This window comes from Bradysia coprophila (assembly GCF_014529535.1).
Source record: "Bradysia coprophila strain Holo2 chromosome X unlocalized genomic scaffold, BU_Bcop_v1 contig_39, whole genome shotgun sequence".
In the NCBI taxonomy this organism is placed as follows: Eukaryota; Metazoa; Arthropoda; class Insecta; order Diptera; family Sciaridae; genus Bradysia; species Bradysia coprophila.
The window spans coordinates 831,867-849,553 of record NW_023503329.1 but is presented as its reverse complement, the minus strand read 5'-3'; the positions used below and the strand labels follow the sequence as shown (position 1 = coordinate 849,553).

The 17,687-nt window shown below is 34.4% G+C and overlaps 1 protein-coding gene across 3 annotated transcripts in view; it reads left to right on the top strand.

Moving 5' to 3' along the window:
• Positions 1 to 17,687, top strand: part of LOC119069725 (synaptogenesis protein syg-2) — a 211,548-nt gene that overhangs the window by 111,938 nt on the left and 81,923 nt on the right. For all 3 annotated transcript variants that reach the window (XR_005086388.1, XM_037173849.1, XM_037173850.1), the window contains 2 exons: positions 1,930 to 2,147; positions 5,428 to 5,538. Coding sequence is in view for 2 of the 3 variants with exons in the window: in XM_037173849.1 (XP_037029744.1) it covers positions 1,930 to 2,147; positions 5,428 to 5,538 (329 nt within the window). In the remaining variant the exon portion in view is untranslated. The remainder of the gene's footprint in view (positions 1 to 1,929; positions 2,148 to 5,427; positions 5,539 to 17,687) is intronic.

The following is a 17,687-nucleotide window of genomic DNA, read 5'->3' as shown; positions in this document are numbered from 1 at the left end:
TGACAATGAAAAATGATTTGAAGGATATCGCCTTTGCACTCCTGATGGTTTTGTGTTCTTTAGTATAGCTTATATCTGCTGCTTCCACAGATGATGATTAAGCATTTCAACAACACAAAAGCACATATCATCCAACTATATCTGTCCATTATTAACATTTATACAGTCTGAACGCTCGCTGTCTAGTTTCATAAAGGGAACAATATGAGTATCGGCGCACGTACTTGTATTTAATGTGAGTCACGTATTAAGACCATTATATGTATAAACTACGTAAAGTGAGAGAGAGTGTACCATCAACTTTTCATATTGTGTACCACATAAGCAGTCATGACATGGTAAATATTCGGTTACCCAAATAAGTTCGCCTGATGGTCGAATGTGTACGTTGCATATTGCATCTGAAGGTTTTTAAAGTCCCTATCTTTTGAATTTAAACGAAATAGCTTTTGTTTCTGTTTTAGATTCGTTGATAGTAAATTGTCATGAGTGACGGAGGGGTTCCCAGCCAGAATAAATCCGGTTACATTGCCACATTGCATTTGCAACATCACTTGATGTCTTTCAAAACACTGATCATGAGCAGGCATTGAAGTAGTGAGGTGTAGTGATACAATTGCAGACCACATTATCTCCGATTTCAGGTTGATGATTCCTTCAGTAGTTGATTGTATTGACATTTTCAATTTGCTCTGACACCAAGTTTACTTTAGCCATGGAGGCATTGGAGGAGATGCTTAAGCATATTGTTGTTGAGAGGTAACCGTTAAATTGGTTTTTCCGGTACAACCTCTCAGCACGACACAATTGCTTTCATGTAGATGGATCAATGTGTGTTCAGGTTGACGAACGAACACTTTCTATAATAGCGATGACGACACTACGGTATATCTGATATATGTGTTGAGTGAATAATATTGTTGGAAGTGTGTAAAATCCTGAATCCTGAACCAGGTCTGCCGAATTTTTTTTCAAGTTTTGAGGAATTTTTAAGAACTTTTAATAGGTTTAAGTATAAACTTCTTAAAGTTTCTAAAATTCTCAAATTTTAAAGAAACTTTAGGAACCGTTGAAAATTTTGGGAATAAAAAAAATTAAGATTCTTAAATTTAAGAATTTTTTTAAAGAACGACCAAAGTAACTGACTTAGACTGAGATTTGAATTACAATTTTCTTCAATGGTGACTTATTACTAAAGATGGGCCCATAACCTCTTAATTTACCAGATTTCGAGAGCGGTAATAATCACACAGATTACCTATTTACAACAGAACTTATTGTAAGAACAACCGAGTGGAATAAGTAACTGACTAAGACTGAGATACGAATTAAAATTTTCGTCAAGGGACACTTATTACTAAAAGTGAATACTAGATTCATGAGATTGCAAATCCAACAGGAACACCTCAGAGATATTTTTTGCTGTCCGCTGTATTTATGTATAACCATTGCAAATTCTTTGACTTCAGTTCGCCTGGCTTACCCCTCGTTAAAAAAAGATTTGTTCCGAAAATATACCGTAAATTTTTGCTGAAACGTTTTTCTCTTTCGTGTTTTATTTTGAAACTAAATACTAGATGGGTAATTAAAACATTTTGATGAATGAAAGTAAATAAACAATCGGACCACACACAGAACATTTTATCATCTCATTCATTTATCTCTTACCATCCAGCAGCAGCAGAACCAAAAACAACAACAACGTTTCATTTCAAACACACTTAACTTTAAACTTGTACCAGCATACCATCATTAAAATATTCTATATACCTACCGCAACTAAATAATGCACCACATCGTTTTTCCATGTTTGTTATCTTTTAAAATATTTTTCCATCAGAATGCCAACAAAACTTGAACATATAAAAACCGTCTTTCCATAACCCCTCAACGGATTATAAAAATAAATTTTCTTTTTCTTTCCATCAGTTTGGATTCACGTGGCGGCGGCTCACTAAAACTAGCAACCCATTCGGCATTAGCAAGTGATTTGGGTCAGCGATTGTATTTTTCAGCCGAGGATAATCCCAAAGATGCACGACTACAAATACGAAATGTTAAATTATCAGATGGTGGAGTGTATAGATGTAGGGTAGATTTTTTTAATTCAGCAACTAGGAATTTAAGAGTTAATCTGTCGTTAGTGGGTAAGTAACATTTTATGTTTTGTCAATAATTTATGATCGTTTATCATTTCAAAATGTGTTTGAGACTTATTGTACATAGTGTAGTCACAGTATTCATTCGAACCCGTCTGTTTTATTATTAATTTATTTTTCGACTCTTGTCGTCCAAGATTGAGACAATCGCTGGCAACAAATGAAAGAGAAATGAGGCGAGTCTATTTAAAGTTTACAGATTTAAGAGGCATCGATGCTTAGCCAAAATTGTAGCCAATATTTGTATATGTCGTATTTCATCAGAATCCATTTCCGAGGCCTATCTAAATCACCCAAGACATCCCGTGCACCTTTCATGGACACGGGCGCTTCCGTGGCTACTGGACTAAATGTACAACTGCAATAACGGCCACGAATGTGTTAGCTTTAAATAAAAATTAGTTTTGGTTGTAGTTTTTTCACCGGCTCATAAATTTTCGTAAACTGTTCAGTTTCCCAAAGCTGGTCAAACTTCTGCAAAATCCATTTCCTGTTGAAAGCTAACACATTTGTTGTCGTTATTACGGTCGTACATTTTTGAAAATGAATTTTCTTGGAAAGATATCATCATAAGTAAACTAAAATCCAATATTTAAAAAACGCCCAAATGTATGCTGTTCAGTAAAGCATCGATGCCTCTTAAGAGCATGAGCAAAGATCACGAGTTGTCATGTCTCTCATTTTTCCATATATTTTTGACGTATCGTGATCTTTTGCTAAAAGGTGTTGCCAGCTTGCACCTCAAGTGTAAATTGAGATTTTGCAGTTTTCAAAAATGGTTTTTGTGAAAAGATATCGTCAAAAATGCAATAAAAAAAGCAAAAAGCACAAATGTAGGCAACACATACAGGAGAAACGACCCCGTTTAGCTAAACCACGCCTCTTTTCTATTGTTTAAAGGGTAAACAAAGAGAAAACGGATTGCTTTTTTCGTAAGTGGAAGTCAAGACTCAACATCTATTTCCTATCTACAAGCCGAATTTTTCAGCATTTCCGGTTTTTCATTTCCGAACACTTTTTAATATCGCGCAGCTGTTTGAACGATTTTTTCGTGTAATTTGAACTTTGATGTTACTGCATCAAACCGACAAAAAATTCTATCTGTACTCGATGCACTTTACTTCAGCTTTCCTTTGATATAATCCCATAATGTAATCCGAACTGACAATAAAAGGGTACTTTTGGAGATTTTCACGATGCTAAAAATCCTGATTAATGAAAGAAATTCTTTTTCAAAAGTTTAACGATGCATCGATGAGAATTGGTGTCCTGCATTATCGGAATCAACATACCCGAAATTAGGGCAACATGACGTAACTCTCTTTTAGAACGTGGTTTAATATCTCAACTGATTTTCTGTGTTTTTTTTTTAGTAAAACTAACATATTACGTCTCGCAAATTACGATATCAAAGAACTTTGTGCTGGAAAACTAATCTAAATTACATAAACAAAATGATTTATACTTTAGCGTACTTTGCGAAATTTATTATTTAACATTTCCATGGGGCAAGAACTTTTTACGCTTATTACTCCTGCAAGTGTGTACAGAGTGCAGAGTGCAGGATAATATCGTATAAATAATGTCAGACGAAGCAAACGAATTTAAAATAAGGATATTTTTTGCTAAAGCTAAACTACACCTACAGGTATCATCCATCGATAAGAAAATACGGGATCTGGTATCTCAGTATGTACGAGTATAACGAACTCTCGGATACGGACAGTTTTGTAATTTTATTTGCAAAATGACATGATTTGTACACTTTATATCAAGCCACTACTGGGTAAACATTTCACTTTGTTAGTGAGGTAATGTGGCCATTCCCTCACTAGTGAAGACCCTTTCCTTCGCTCGTTAAGTAAAACGCCATACTTTACACGTGAAATAATTGGATATCTCGTATCACGATGAGTAAAAGTACCTCGGGCTGAGGATCTGGATACTAATTTTCCAAAACTTTTTTTTTGAAAAATTTGAGAAAACTTGACAAGATTCTGGAAAAAAAAGTCGTTGGAAGAACCTCAGTTTAGTCAATTACAGAAAATGTGTGGTGGTTTTTATAGTACAATTCCTGCTATTTTAATCAGCTCACTCTGCCACCTGAGTGCGGTGAACAGGCAAATATTTTTTTATATTTTTCTTTAATTAGATCCATCTAGGGGCAAGTGTAGGAGGAAAATTCCTACTCTAAAATACACAGATTTGGAACAAGAATTTTAGGTCCATATGTGGTTACATTTGATTACATTCGATTTTTTAGGGATGATTGGGGCTAAAAAAGAATGTATTTTAATCTCACTGGAATTTTTTTTTCTCTGGAATAACGGTTCAAAGTAAGCTTCGACGGGATTAAGAAAGTGAGAAGGCTTGCGGCTGTAGTCTCGTCAGTAAATTATTTTGTTTGTTTACCGAAGAAAAAAGAATATGCCAATAAGAGCGAAGTTGCTCGAGTTGATCTCCCATTTTAGACCACAGGCGAACACAATGCTTTTCAATTGTCTGAGGTATGATTAACCGTTTTTCTTTTTGAAACAGAAACATGAATTTGTTACACCAATTCTCAAAATCAAAACAAAGTAGTCAGAAAGTTCCCATTTTCTTCACTGTCGACAGAAGAGAGGAGAAAATAGTCATTTTCTCCACCGAACTGTCATCAGATAAAGCGCCATCATTTTCTCAAGTCATTTAGAGTGGAGAAAATAACGTTGCCAAAAATGTAATGAAATGAATTCCTGAGAGATTAAATTTCAATTCCAAAAAAGATTCGTTCGCAAACTGGGACTTTCTCTCTTTTGTTTGTGAGTTTGAAGAGAAATTTCTCCAAAAACTTTACAAGACCTAGTACGCTCCGTTTTCGTAATGCATTTTCTTTTATTTGATCTATATAAATAACAAGAAAAAAATCGTTTTGTTTTAAGTTAAGATAACAGCAGGCCGACTGTAAACTGGCAGTATTAGTACATTACTATGCAAGGGAAGTAAAGTGATATCTCGTATCCAGATGAGAAAAAGTATCCGAGGGCGGCAGCCCGAGGTACTTTTACTCATCGTGATACGAGATATAACTTTATTTTCCGTGTGTAGTACGACGTTTTACTATGCGAGAGATGTAAAGGTTATTGCCTATACATGTAACAGCCTTATTACATGCACCAGCATAGTAAACTATGTAAACCACTCGAACATTTTGTTTTACTTTCTTTATTGAAACAATTCGAAGTTTAAAAATGTTACAATTCCGATTTTCTCATTTAATATTTCACAGTACCACCAGAGGAGCCACGAATTTTCGATGCTCAAGGAAAGGAAATCTCACATATAGCGGGACCGTTCCGCGAAGGTCATGAACTCTTCTTATCGTGTCAAGTAACTGGAGGTAAGTGTTGTAAAACATTGAACAGCATTGGTAAAACATTTCATCCATTCAACGACAATACAAAAGTGCCCAGTCGATGCCGAACAATTGTAAAACTGACTAACCGGAACAATACTAACGTTATAACCGGAAAATTTAAACCAACATGTTCCACATTTCCTAATACAATTTCGCCAACAATGCACGAAAATTCAGAGTGCATACAAACACATTGAGTGTTGTACACGTTCGGTCTACCATATAATATAAATGCTGTTTAAGTTCCGAAATCCGATTTCAAACATTTCTTCCTTAACAAGACCCCCTGAATGTGTGAATAAAATATTAACTCGTTAAAGTTCCATATGTGTGTAAAACCCGTTCACATTCATTTGATTCAAATGATGTTATTATCGGATTCAAAAGTGTATTAAAATATTTGTGGAATTCATCATAGAGAGCGTATCAATTTCCTAGAAAGGAATGCATATCTTCAACAGTCTCTTAGCGTGTTTTAATATGTTTGCAAATTTTGCGAAATAAAAACTTTTCTATTTAAAGTAATCATGTAAATATATAGGACGGACGTACACAGGATGTGAGTGAACACTGTTCGTATACACAGGTGGAAAGACAGTCTATAAGGTTTGCCTGGGAAATAGAACTAAGAGAACCGTCGAGAATTTTTTCACAGAGTCGACACCTAATAGAATGAAGGTGTTGCTAAAAAGTCTTTTAAAATAAGTAAGGTTGTAATCGCACTTACACTGTTTAGCTCTCCGTTTACTTTTTAATTAAGAGAAGTGGGAGGAGCTTCTATTATTCATCATTCGTAAACGAAGTGCTAAACGGCATAGGTTCGTGAAGTCGCGATATTTCAACCCTAGATAAACGAAATTCGAGTTTACATCAGATAGCATTACGACACGTTTACGATGCATTAATCGATATTTTGAGCCGACAACAAGCAATGTAAATTAGATAAACACCAATTCGCATTCGAAGCATACTTTGATAGATTTGCAAAAATTTCGGACACTCATACAGCGCAGCAATCACAATCACATTATTACATTCCCAAACAGGAAAGAGTTTTGTTTGGGTATTTGTACTTGGAACACCGTAACTAGGATAGATTGTCGTAGAGCCACAGTTTGGAGGCCATTCCAAATGACGACACGTTTTTTTACAGAACCGCCAAGTTTTCTCGAATGCATTTCCTCCTAACCACTTGCCGTCATTTGTGAAAAGTCCTTTAGTGTCACACGGATAATGAAATTAAATTAAAAAAAGTCTGTGGTGCTTGATGAATTTGAATTTTTTACATCTTAACTTGCTCAGATAGTTATCGTGCAGACCAGCTGTGCACCCTGTGAAATGAGTCAGAAAAACTAGTGAAAAGAGCTCAAATGCCAACAACATTTAGAACGCATTTTTCACTTTGATCTTTTTTCCTAATTCGTGGGTGCGAGTCTCCCATTTTACTGTTGCCTTGACAATGTTCACTTTTCCCATATTAATTTAATTAAGCAAGCATCTGGGTGTGAGAGCACACATACACGAAATTATATTTGATATTCGTTTACATTTTAATAATGCATATGGACGACATAATGCAGGGCCGGTGTGGCTTATCCTTATCTATGGAATATCCGGCATTTTATAAGGTGAATGATTTGATGAAAAGGCGTCTCTATCGATTATACAAAAAAAAGCCAAACAATTCGTAAAATGTAAGAAATTACTTCGTTCTTACGTGAAAGAGACTAATGCGGACCTTCCTTTAATAATACCAGATGGGAAAAGGTGCTCATGAAAATTTGCTTGCAACAATGTAGAAAGTTTGTGCATGGAGCAAAATCAACGTTTGAAGCCAATTAAACAATAAAGTATTTACAGATAATGTACACACTTAAATGGTGTGTACCAAATGTTATGCTAGTCGAGTGTACAATGTAATAATGTTTGCGTTTGTGGATAGAATCATTTTATATATCGAAATAGTTTGTTTGCAATGATGTGACATCATAAAGTCCAAACAATAAATCGTCTAGTTCATTAGTTCTAATTGCATTCGGTTGAAAATATTTTATTTATTTTGTTGTTTCATATTTTATTTTATTTCCGTTTAATTTGATCAAGTAAATTAGATGGAAATTCATATTTGTGAGCATCAATGAACATAACTATCCATCAAATGTCGACATCCAATAAGAATGTATTTATGTACAGCATACGTAATCGAACTAACTGTTCATATATTTATGGGTACTTAGAGTCTTCTGATGCGATTGTGTACCTCGGTACAAAAACGCGCATCCTCGAACCTCATGTTATACAATCCTCTTTCACCTCACAAATACTCTTCGCATTTTTAATAATCGGTGTTCAAGTCTTCCAATTTGAAAGTCTATTCCTATCGACAATATTTACGGGCTTTGCATTCCATCGGGGAATATCTGATCTGATTACCTCCGACTAGTACAACAATATAAAAGAATTCCTATGCTGGCGTCCTTATAATATTGACTTTATCGGCAGTGTGCACAAATATTCATATTTGAAATTTCTGAGAATTCGCCTTGTTTGCATCAAGCTCGAAAATGTTATTTCTGGTCCTTGCAGTTGAAGTATTCGCAGGTATTGTGTAGGAATAATAGAGAACATCAAATTTTTCGCTGCTAAATGGAATGACGGTAATCCTAACGCTAATCGCTAAATGGTGGAATGTCATCCAAAAAATAATTAAATTTTGTCTTGTCGGATTTTGAACGAACATAATCCCAGTGTGAAGCGCATATGATCTCAGGATACTGGTAAGGTAATTAGTTTTTTGATCGAACTTTTATCTGCGGTGCGATAAGACTTTGAAATCTTGACGTAATCAATGAGAGAAAATAATTTTCAAAGCATTATGTTTCGTCAAAATTTATTTTAGATGACAGCCCACCTCTTCTACATTTAGCGTTAGTGTTAACGTCTTTGCAATTAGCGACGAAAAATCTGACGTTCTCTAATGCGGAAATAAACTCTCAAATTTCCTTGAATTTTATGTGAGTTTTTATCATTAAACAGGTATACTCGTAAGTAGTGAAAGAGTCTCATTTAAGAACGGTTAGTTAGTTATTCATTGCTTGTTTTGTTGCCGTGGACATAGTTTTAGTTAAACAATATAGGCAACAATTTGAAGCTTTTGAAATAGACGAAAAAGGTGGCATAGTGCGTTGGATAGGTCCTGAATAGAAAACCCACATCCATCTGTTCTCTTCTGCTGCCAGTTCACAAAAAAATATAGAAAGTAGTGGGGCCAGAACTGTTATTGTTGCAGCAGGTTATTAGGGTAGTGAGTTTAAATAGCAATTCCATAGGTACAATACCTATCGTTAGTACAACGTCGATGAAAGAGTAATTCTTGTCTTCATTCGATATTGTGCTAACGGTAGGTAGTGAAGTCCTTTCGAGTGGTTGTTTACCATTACCTCTCCCGTTCTAAGTACTTTGTGCATACATTTTTTTGCGAGTGTGCCACAGACGTCATTAGGACCAGCGGATGCGTGTTTTATGACTCAGGACATCGAGACCTATCCAACGCTCTTTGTGTACAAACCATGTGTTGCCTAGTAAATCGTCGTTGTAAATAAGGAATGACCTCTAACTCATGTTGCTTGAAGTAGTAGATCTCATACCTAATACTGCGAGGTTATACCAATTAATATCGTTATTATATTGCCCCTACTAATTTTTCAATGAAACATTTAGTGATTTGATTCTATCGTCGTCTTCTTGGCGTGCATAATTCGCTAAATAAATCGATCCAATTTTCCATCCCGGTTATAATCAGATAACAAGAACATGAATTGCTCGTAACCGAACAATCTCGACGAACTATAAATATAATTACGTAAATTAACATCGATCGTAAATAGGACCGAGTTACGTTTATTGTTCGAAATTACAATAAAACTCCTTAACATTCCACGAAGGTCTATCCGCACAATAAACAATAAATATTATAGGAATCCAAGACAGAGGCAGACGGAAAAAAATGTTTTTGTACCCGAAATAAAAAGAAGATGAAGAAAGAAACGAAAAACAAAAGACAGAAAAAAAACCTTCTTCAATCAATAAATTGATTGTTACATCAACACATCTATCAAATTTAATGAAAACCAAAAGAAAATGTCGAGAAATATCTTTTCCTTCTTCTTCGTTTTTTTTTTGGGTTGGTTTGATGGTGCTGGCAGTTTATATTTTCCGCTTGTTCGGGAAGTGGTGTTATATGTTCTGTTATATACACAAGACATTTTTGTTTACGTCTATGTATGGCTTTATGTATGGCTGTATGTCTATATGGAATGTATGTTTAATGCTACATTGGGTTACACAAGTTTATCGTTTATGATGAACAGCCAAACAAGAAAATGAAACACTTGAATAACAGAAGCGGATATTTTCATGTAATGGATATAAATGATGTTCTAGTGATTGAGTTATTTTTTTTTTAATAAACAAAGAAAATGAGGGAAAATTTTCATGTTCTTCCTTTTTTCAATTCAGTGCATGATATGGAATTTCTTCAAATACTTAATGTTCGTTAAGTATGTCTTATGCGGTCTTATGGCAACGGGGTAATTAATTCAATACTTATCTATCAATAAATAAATGAATGAACAGACAGTATAATCGACCAGCAAACTGAAGAGTTGTTGAGTGGCGTAAATGGACGGTCTGCTTCAATTGTTATTCGCTATACCAATGGAAGGTGCTGGTTCATATTAAATATTTATTATTCCTTATAATGTTCGCCAGTTCATTAACTTACTTAAATTAATTAGCCAATTAGGTAGGTTTGTTAAGGCGCAAATTTGTTTTTTTTTTAGTAATTACTTCCTACTCTGCAGTTTATTTACTTGCGAAACAACTTCACTTTTGCACTTATGCAATGTATGTTCAAACGAATGAAGTAATAGATTTTGTGTAAAGCTTAGTTCACTTTCAACCATTAAATTATGGCGATTCTTAAAGATTGGAAAGATCGATGAATTTTTCAAAGTGATAGGCTTACTTTTCAATAACTGAAACCAACTTTTTTGCAACAATATTCGATTTTTGCTCTTTTTTTTAAATAAAACTTTGATTGACTCACCTACAAATGCTTTTAATAAGAAATAAGAAAGAATTCGATGACGCGCATCTATTGTCCATAAATATATAAAATCAGACTGAGTGTAATTACTTTATCGTGGAAACATCAATTAAATATTAATTTCCTCAAGTCTGCGGAAATAAGGAAAATACACCGCAGCATTTCTGAATTTTGTGTTTATAAATACAGCATGGCGATGCAGGAGAAAGAAATTGCTGTTGAAAGTAGTTATTAATCTTGCAGCATAACAGCTACCAGTGTTAACAAGTTAGATGTGAAAAGTTGTGAACGAAATTTTATTGTTTGGCACAGTGTTACGGTGTTGCCTTTGGCATTAATGATATGAGAAATTGATAGTTGGCAAATAATCGCGTGTCAGTTTGACTGCAGCTCGTCCGTAGAGACACAAAGCGTTTAAAAGAGTAGGAATGTGACCAGAGCCATATATTTTTTGAAGGTTTTAGTAGTAGTTTATTAGGGCGCCAACAAATCTATTGATTTAGCATAAGTGGTGTGTTGACTTGATTCGACGTAAGTTTAGTCGTTGCTGGATGTTTGTTGATAAGCGTTTGTATTAACCAAAAATGTTGTTGATATGAACAACAATTTAGTTAGCCGAATCACCTCATGTCCTTACTTATACCAGTGTGTACAAATAAAAGTCTAGTACTTCACTGCTACGACCCTTGTAATTTATTGGGTGTAACCAAACATCCGTATGTTCTTATATTTGGTGATGAAATCACATGAAAGTTTTACTCTTATTTGATTTCTTCATCTAATCGAACCAATCTCATCGATCGAAACGGTGACATATCGGATATTAAAGCCAACCCCTCGCTCATAATTTCGATAAACAGATGAATAATATTTTGTTTTTTAGCGAATAGGATAAATTAACATAAAATCCTGTCTCTCCGGTACCATTTTCGGCTCAACATCAACATACCTCATTAATTAAAATTAATTTTCAAAAATGAATGTAAATTCAACAATGGCATGGTTCAGCTGTAGTAGCAAAGCGTAGCGACATCGTTTTTGTTTTTCAAAGCCATCTCAATTTTCATTCATTCATTAGACAAGTTTCAAGTTGGTCGGTCGGGAAAACACATTTTACCACATCATTATATCGAAATTATGGGAAAAAAGAACAAATTGCGAAATTCTGTTCTTCCATTTCCGAATAAACCATGTAATGCCAGCGCCGACCCTAAGACTCGATTCATATCATCGCAAAATGAAAACAAAAAAAATTATTAGAAAAATGTCTCACATCTGTGCAATATTTTCGTACAATTCCAGTCTTTTGTCCTCTTTGATTACCATTATTTAGCTATAAAAACAGAACCATTTGTCGATGTTCTGCTGAAAAATAATTGTAATTTTTTTTCTGCAGCCTCTTTGTAGAAGCAAAATCTATCTACAGCGCACATACACGTTTTGATGATGAATTTCCATTATTAAAAAAAAGGTTTTTATGCCTATACTATATTCAACAATTCATTAACGCGATCAATTTAACTCATCACCATTGTAGTTTCACTAAGATCACCCAAGCTCTATCTCACAAAGCACAAAGGGAAATGCCAATATTTAACTTTTGCATGGCCGATTCTTCTATAATTCGTCAAAGTGTATAAGTCATAGCAATAAGTCTCATCTCATTTTCATACCGTTTCGCAACCGCAACTTCCGGAAGTCTTTGTTATTTTGCTACATCAATCACACTACCCTTCTAACTCAGACGGGTATAAAGGGTGCACGTTCTTTCTACATCAAAAAAAAATTGTTCAATGTGTTAGATGTGAAAGCATATACAGAAGAATTTCCATTGGACGTGATTATACGTTCCATCGATTGTTGATTATTATTTTTCCCACGTCAGCGTATGTAAGCGAAAAATGTTTTCTGATAAAAATTAGGCCACCCAGTACGTATTAAGTCCTACCTGCCGCGAATCAGCACTGAATTTATCAATAAAAATTTGCTTTGCAGAACAGAAGCTCGCACCACCGGTGTTGTAACAATAATAGACCTCCTAGTGTGGCATCAAGGCATTTGTCAATGGCATTCTACCGACGACTTACCTAGCTACCACTACCTCTGTTACTTTTCTTACATAAGGTACTGCCACTTTTCTTCAAACCTATACACTGGATAGTATACATCCTGTGCGCAATTAATACCTTAAGTTAATTTACTCACGACACGGTCTTGATTCAAAATCCATTTCTTAAACTGGTTAACAAATCTAGTTTTTACGCAGCAAACGAAAGATTTCGGGAAATCTTTTTTTGTCAGCAAAATTATTCTTTTTTTGCAGCAAAATTATTTTTTTTATCAGCAAATTTATTCTTTTAGTTCAGCAAATTTATTGCTATTGTGACCAAATTTAATTCTTCGTCTGCAAATTTATTTTTTTGAAGCAGCAAATTTAATCTTATTTTGTCAGCACATTTATTTTTTTGCAATCTGCAAAATTAAATATTTTTTTAGCTATTTTTTAGCAGCAAATTTATTTATTTCTATCAGCAAAGTTAATACTTTTGTCAACAAATTTATTTATTCGTCATCAGCAAAATTAATTGTTTAGTTTAGCTATTTTTTAACAGCAATTCTATTGATTTGCAACAGCAAATTTATTCTACTTTTGTCAGCAGATTTATTTCTTGTCATGAGCAAAATTAATTGTTTATTTTAGCTATTTTTTATCTATTTTTGGTGAAATGGATTTCATATATGCTTTTCGTCACTAGTGGTGAAATGGACACCAAAACCCAATGCTTATCGAGCAACACCTCGAGCCGGGCGCCGGAACGGTGTCGGTAACTTAGGAGTTAATTTTTTTTCTCTCGCATCGTCTAATAATTAGTCTGTGTAATTCATTGCCCATAAAGAGCGTTTTAACACGCCGAGCGATCCGTAAACTTAGTTAAAGTGAAATTATTATGAAAGGTGTGCAAATTACGAAGCCCCATTCAAATCGAGGGATAAATGCTTTTTTAGGCACTAGGTGTGTAGATTGTCACTCGATACCGCAGGTCGAGCGTGACAATACACATCGTGTGCCTAAAAGATCTATCACCGAGTTGTGTACAACGTTTTTCGCAATAAAGGCAACGGAAAGTTCTACTTTTCGTCGCTTGTTGAGTTGACGTTTTCGTGTTAGTGGTGTTAGTGATATAATTTTATATGTCCTACTGCGGGACATATGCTGATTGAAGATAGTAATTTTCCTACTTATAAAAAAATAAATTTGCAATTGAAACACTAATAAATTTGCTGACAAAAAGCAATAACTTCGAGGTATTAATTTTGCTGTTCGAAGGCATTAAAAGTGCATATTACAAAACAATAAATTTGCTGACTACAAAGTAATAAATTTGCTGCCAGGGATTTGCTGCAAAAGAATTATTTTTGCTGCTTAAAGTCAGTAATATTGCTGCTCAGAAAGCAATAAATATGCTGTTCGAGTACTAATAAGTTTGCTGAAAATAAGACTAATTTTGCTGATACAAAACACTAAATTTGCTGATAAAAAAGATTAAATTTGCTGCTAAAAAAAATAAATTTGCAGAAAAAAAGAATAAATTTGCTGATGAAATAAATAATTTTGCTACTAAAAGAATAAATTTGCTGACAAAAAAATAGATGCCGAAAGATTTCCATCATCGTAAGAGACAACCTGACAAAGCATATAGTATGTTTGGCGCGATATAAATTTTTTAACGTTTTTTTTTTACAACTGTGACATAAGTATTATGACGTCAATTGTGAACGACCTCTAATGCCTTGTTATATACCATTCCACATCCATCATGATTACGGTGCATGTATAAGTTCGACGGATACAGTTTAATGTCCAGGCTACTGTAATTTGTCGTACAGTGCTTTTTTAAGAGTAATAACTCAAAAGAAACTCGTTGCGGTCATTTCCCATGATACCCGTCAACCATATTTTCAGTTATTTTTCAAGATATTTTTAATTTTCGAAAAAAAGAAATTTCGTGCAATTTATTGGTCGCAGCATTTTCGAGTACATTTATTTGCTACATTTTTTATGAGCATTACGTGCCTGCTGTTTAACTGCTGACAAAATGCTTAGTTTCTAGACTGAAGGCAAGTTAATCGGACCCAATTATTTAGAGAAAAAAAAATGTATAGAAAAATGACCGCCGGCTGCTCGTATTTCATAAATAAATTTCCATTCGTTTCGCATAACATTTGGTCCAGTTCGCATCAATAACCTTGAAAGCTTTTTCTACTTATAGAGGGAAAATTGCATGTTCCGTTCTGTACACTGAGTTCATGAGCAGAGAGTGTATTCGATCTATTCCAATGTCGTTCGAAAGTTTTATCCGAGGACACTTAACAGACTATTAATAATGGAATGAACCTACAGAGACGGGTTTCAGAAGTTTTTATTGAAGTTTTGGTGTTAGTTTTACGCTTGATTAGTATTTAACTTCGTGTCAACGATTTTGTAATTGATATTGAAATTTCAGTTTAGAATACATTTTCTCCCGTAATGAATGTGTTGGGTATGCATACGTCCAATGGAATCACGACACAAACTATATAGAATATATAGAGATGCATTGGAATGTCTCTTAATATTTAATTTTTTTTTTACAAATTTTGGACAATCACCAAAAAAATGGTTTGGTAATTTGGGGTAATGTTGTGTCCTCAAACCCAACCGCAATAAAATTGTGGAAATAAATAAACTTTCGCCAAATTGTATCAGACCATTTGTCGTTGCTGATTCGGTTTAAGTAGATGTATTTGACGATTTTATTTGTCTATAAGGTACTGGATTGATTTTAGTAACTGACTCAAAACTACCTGCACACACTGATGTTGATTGCCTACTATTAACGTGAAAAATTAATTGATGGTCTTAGTCAATAACATTTAAAAAAGTTACTACGAGCGGAGGGCAGGAAAGCGCTTGATTTGGTCTTTCATATTTTCTTCCCGAAGTGAACACAACGTTTTTCATGTGCGTAGGAAATTTTTACCTCGGGAAAAGAAGAGGGCGGGTAATGTCAATTGTCTCCTCTGAACTGTCATCTCAGACGAAGCGTCAACAAAATGTCGTTTTCGCATGATCTTTTGAGTGGAGAAAATAGGTTATTCACGCTGACTGTATGAAATAATGACTCTTTGTTGGCACTTCGTCTGACGTGTTTTGACATGGGATAAAATAGATATTTTTCCCCCGAACTGTCAGCTTTGCTTTTGTTTTGAAAAATGTTAACAAATTGATATTTTGTTTTGCATATTTGAAAAACGCTCGGAAAAACGTTGTGTTCGCCTGTGCAAGTAAACAAGACATTCCAATTCAAGGGAATCGCGGCACTCACTCTCCTATGTCCGAAAAACGTCGCTACTGTTGGAATATCCTATTTTCTTTCGCTGGTAAACAAATAGCTATTGTTCTACCTTGCAATTTTTACCTTGTCTAATGTCTCTCAATGAGTTTGGAGTTTCTCGTAAATTTTGTACCACAGAATTGCAACTATTCGACAGATTATTAGTCAAAGTTACACTTACATCGCTTATCCTAACATTCATCAAACGCTTCCAACAAACCTAGTTAACTTGTTGCATTAAGCTGTTATCGTTTCCAAACATTCGCTGTCATTTCATTGTAGAAAGACAATATCAACGAACAGCTTGTTCAGTCAACGACTTAAAATTTCATTAATTATTTTCAACCGGGAAATGTATCCTGTCTAATCCCGTCGAAAAGAGTGGATTGTGATCAAAGTAACGGTGGAGGAAACGGCGAAAAAGTACTACCGAGTTCCTATACAATTCGTTTCCTATTTATTTCAACTATAAATTGCACAATAAAATTGATGATAAGTAATATAATATTGTTCAGGAACTAAAAATCCATCTATTTCGCGTATACACATCCATTCACAAAGCGAGGAAGGAAGAAGGTTTACAACAGAGAAATTACATCTTTTAATACTTCAACCTTCAACTCTGTATAATATATTTTTATGTTTATTGAAGCGTTACGTTTTACTGAGACTTTTACTACATTATACGGTATTAAAAGAATGGTTCCGAAACCCCTGGCAGATAGAGTTACATACAACGAACTTTATGAACAAGAACGTAAAGTAGACGAAATCAGTGAGAAAGTAATTCACTCTTGGTGGCGTTTTATATGAAAAGCTTTGAGTTGTGTAAATGGAGCCATATATACCGGAGAGAAGAAGACGAAAGCGAGAGGAGCAAAAAAAAAGCATAAATATTTTTGTGGCGAAAGTTTTGCCAATTTTGCAATAATTTATAATGATTGATCCAAACAGACGAAATGACTTTGTAGTAAAAATATTTTTTACAGCTCTTTAGTTTTTCTGGTGGAATTATTGGGATTAAGACCTAATGGAATATGTTGTTTTACACTTATTTTGTTGGTTTACTTGTTTCTCTTCTTTTTATGGTAATGATTCGGACGTTTTTGCGTCCTGACGCCGAAATTCGGCACATTGTTGGTCGTACTCACGAAGAAAATCAATCTTACCACAATACATTTGCTGTTCGCAGTGAACATTAATGAGAGAAAGAGCTGTTTTTGGAAACTAACACTAAAATGTAATAGATTTGTGTGTTGTTCTGTTACATTTCGTTATAAACTTAAATATAGATGTGAGCCAATGTATTATATTAGGAAGCCACGCCAATCACTGGAGCAGTTATCGAAAAAATTGGGTACGTTCTGCCGTGATTTCCTCGCCAAATTTTAGTAAAATCTCATAATAAAATGCAGCGAAAAGTACTTAAATTAACTTCACTATTAAGACATTTGATGGGTATGTTAACAGATTGAAGTTATTTCACCAGAAAATAAAGGGCATATAATGAAGTACCAGGGCTGTCACACATCCTAAAAGTCATTAACATCGTAAAATTTCAAATATCATCCTGAAACCACCTAAACTCGTAAAATGTAGCTCTAGACTTAACAATTGCTGTTAACACAACTTATACAAATTTCGCTAGC